Source organism: Pteropus vampyrus, unplaced genomic scaffold (assembly GCF_000151845.1).
Source record: "Pteropus vampyrus isolate Shadow unplaced genomic scaffold, Pvam_2.0 Scaffold17, whole genome shotgun sequence".
Taxonomy (NCBI): domain Eukaryota; kingdom Metazoa; phylum Chordata; class Mammalia; order Chiroptera; family Pteropodidae; genus Pteropus; species Pteropus vampyrus.
The window spans coordinates 7,386,619-7,388,714 of NW_011888798.1; the positions used below are offsets into that span (position 1 = coordinate 7,386,619).

The window sequence follows — 2,096 nt, forward strand, 5'->3', positions numbered from 1 at the left end:
ATTATGATAAAATATGGTAATATTTCAAAGTAGTTTTTAGAAACTTTTTAAAATGTGTCAGAAATCTTGAAATTAAAAAAGAAATAAATTTGACTGAATAAAATAGAAAAAATAGTAATTTATCAAAAAACAAAACACTACAAAAATCATAAAATTAAAAACTAAAATGAGATGAAATGGAAACACATGACAAAAATAGAAACTACAATAGAGGTATGTATAAAGACAAATGCTTCTTCACAAAACTAGAAAAAAACAGTAAACATATACTTTCTTAGTGTTCAAAGTATTAATAAGCACATACTAATATATAAAAAATACATAGTACACAATTTTTTAATATTTTAGGAAATTCCAATACAATCAACAAATGGAAAGGACTTTATTGTCATTAAGCCAGTGAAACCTAGTTGTCTTATTTTTCTAGTTTATGTGGTATTTAGCTCACACATGGTCTGCTTACTTGTAGAAGGGATGGGATGGATAACACCAGCAATATCATATATGATTCTACATGGAAGAATGTCTTGGAATTTTCTAGATTTTACACATAAGAGATAATTTTACAAGATGCATTTGTAATTTTAATACAGAAATAAATGAATGATCAACATTGTTCAAAATAGAATTTTTTAACACACTCTCATGATTGATATTTATGCATCAACCACTATGAAACTCAGACTGTTATTGAAAAGAACCTTTCCATCTTTCTTTACACTAAATTCAGGCTCCTGCAGATCTTTCACAATTTCTGCTTTGAGATCAGGTGGTGCTGTTGTATTAAAGTTGCAGGTTTCTGTCAAAAAATCCCAAAGCAGGTCTCCATTTTCATTGCTATCAATAAAACAGTCAGATATGTCCATGGTGGACAGAAGGTCATAACACTCATACTTAATCCCCAACTTGTCCAGCATCTGAGTGAGGTCAGTAGATGTAACATACTGGCAGAGGTCATCACGGGGTAAGCGGGATCCATATTTTTTCCATAGCTTGTCCCAGCCACTGATTCCTGTGTGACAGAACAAAGTTCATGTTTTTATTCTTTCTTTCATTTACCTGTTCTACAAGGCAGTACATTAGATGCTTGGGATAGAGTAGTTAATAAAAAATATCCTTGCCTTTGTGTAGCTCAATTCAAGGACCGAGGGGTGGGGGTGGGGGTGGGGTGAGGAGAAAGTTAAATAAATACGTAAATAAATTATGTATCAGATGGTGCTAAGTACTAATGAAAAACGAATCAGAGCAAGGAGTAAGGAAGGTCAAGGAGTTGGATGGTTGCTGATTTATACAGGGTGGTCACAGAGAGTCTCTCTTATAATGTGACATTTGAGCAGAGACATGCCAATAAGCCATGTAGATATATCAGAGAAAAGATTATTCCAGGATGAGAGAAGAGCACCTGCAGAGGATCTGAGGCAGGAACATGGTTGGCATGTTTAAGAACTATCCAGGAAGCCAGTGAGACTGGAATTGAATGAACAAGGGAGAGAGTGAATGGAGATGAGAAGCCATTGTAGTGCTGTCTGATAGCACTTTCTGGATTGTTGGACAAGTTCTCTGCTTGCATTGTCCAGTATGGTAGCCACTAACCACTTGTGGCTATGGATCATTTGAATTGTGGCTAGTGTGACTGAGGAAATGCGTTTTAGTTATATTTCATCTTAATCCATTTAAATTTCTATTTCAGTAGCCAAACATGGCTTCCATATTGAATAATGCAACATTAGGTTGACTTAACATAATTTGCATTTTAATAAGGTCACTCTGGCCACACAGATGAGAACAGATTATAGGGGAATAAAGACAGAAGTAGGGAGAACAGTAAGATTATCGCTACTGCGATTAATTTGTGTGACAGATAATAGATGGTAAATTAGACCAGTGAGTTTGGAGGTGATTAGAAGCTGCTGGGTTTTTTATATGTTACACTCCTAGATCCATTGCAAATAGCAATTTGGATATTGGGTGTGAGTAAAAGAAAAGAGCCATTGATGACTCCAATGGTTTTGGCCCAAGCACTTGAAAAGAGAAAATTGTTATTATTAGAAATGAGAAGAAAGATGGAGGAGCACGTTTACACGTATCATCAGGCA

The 2,096-nt window shown here is 34.9% G+C and overlaps 1 protein-coding gene across 1 annotated transcript in view; it reads right to left on the reverse strand.

Moving 5' to 3' along the window:
* Positions 1 to 214: 214 nt before the first annotated feature.
* HNMT (histamine N-methyltransferase) overlaps positions 215 to 2,096 on the reverse strand; it is a 36,923-nt gene continuing 35,041 nt past the window's right edge. The window contains exon 7 of the mRNA XM_011354476.2: positions 215 to 1,012. Coding sequence (XP_011352778.1) covers positions 657 to 1,012 — 356 coding nt within the window. The 3' untranslated portion in view covers positions 215 to 656. The remainder of the gene's footprint in view (positions 1,013 to 2,096) is intronic.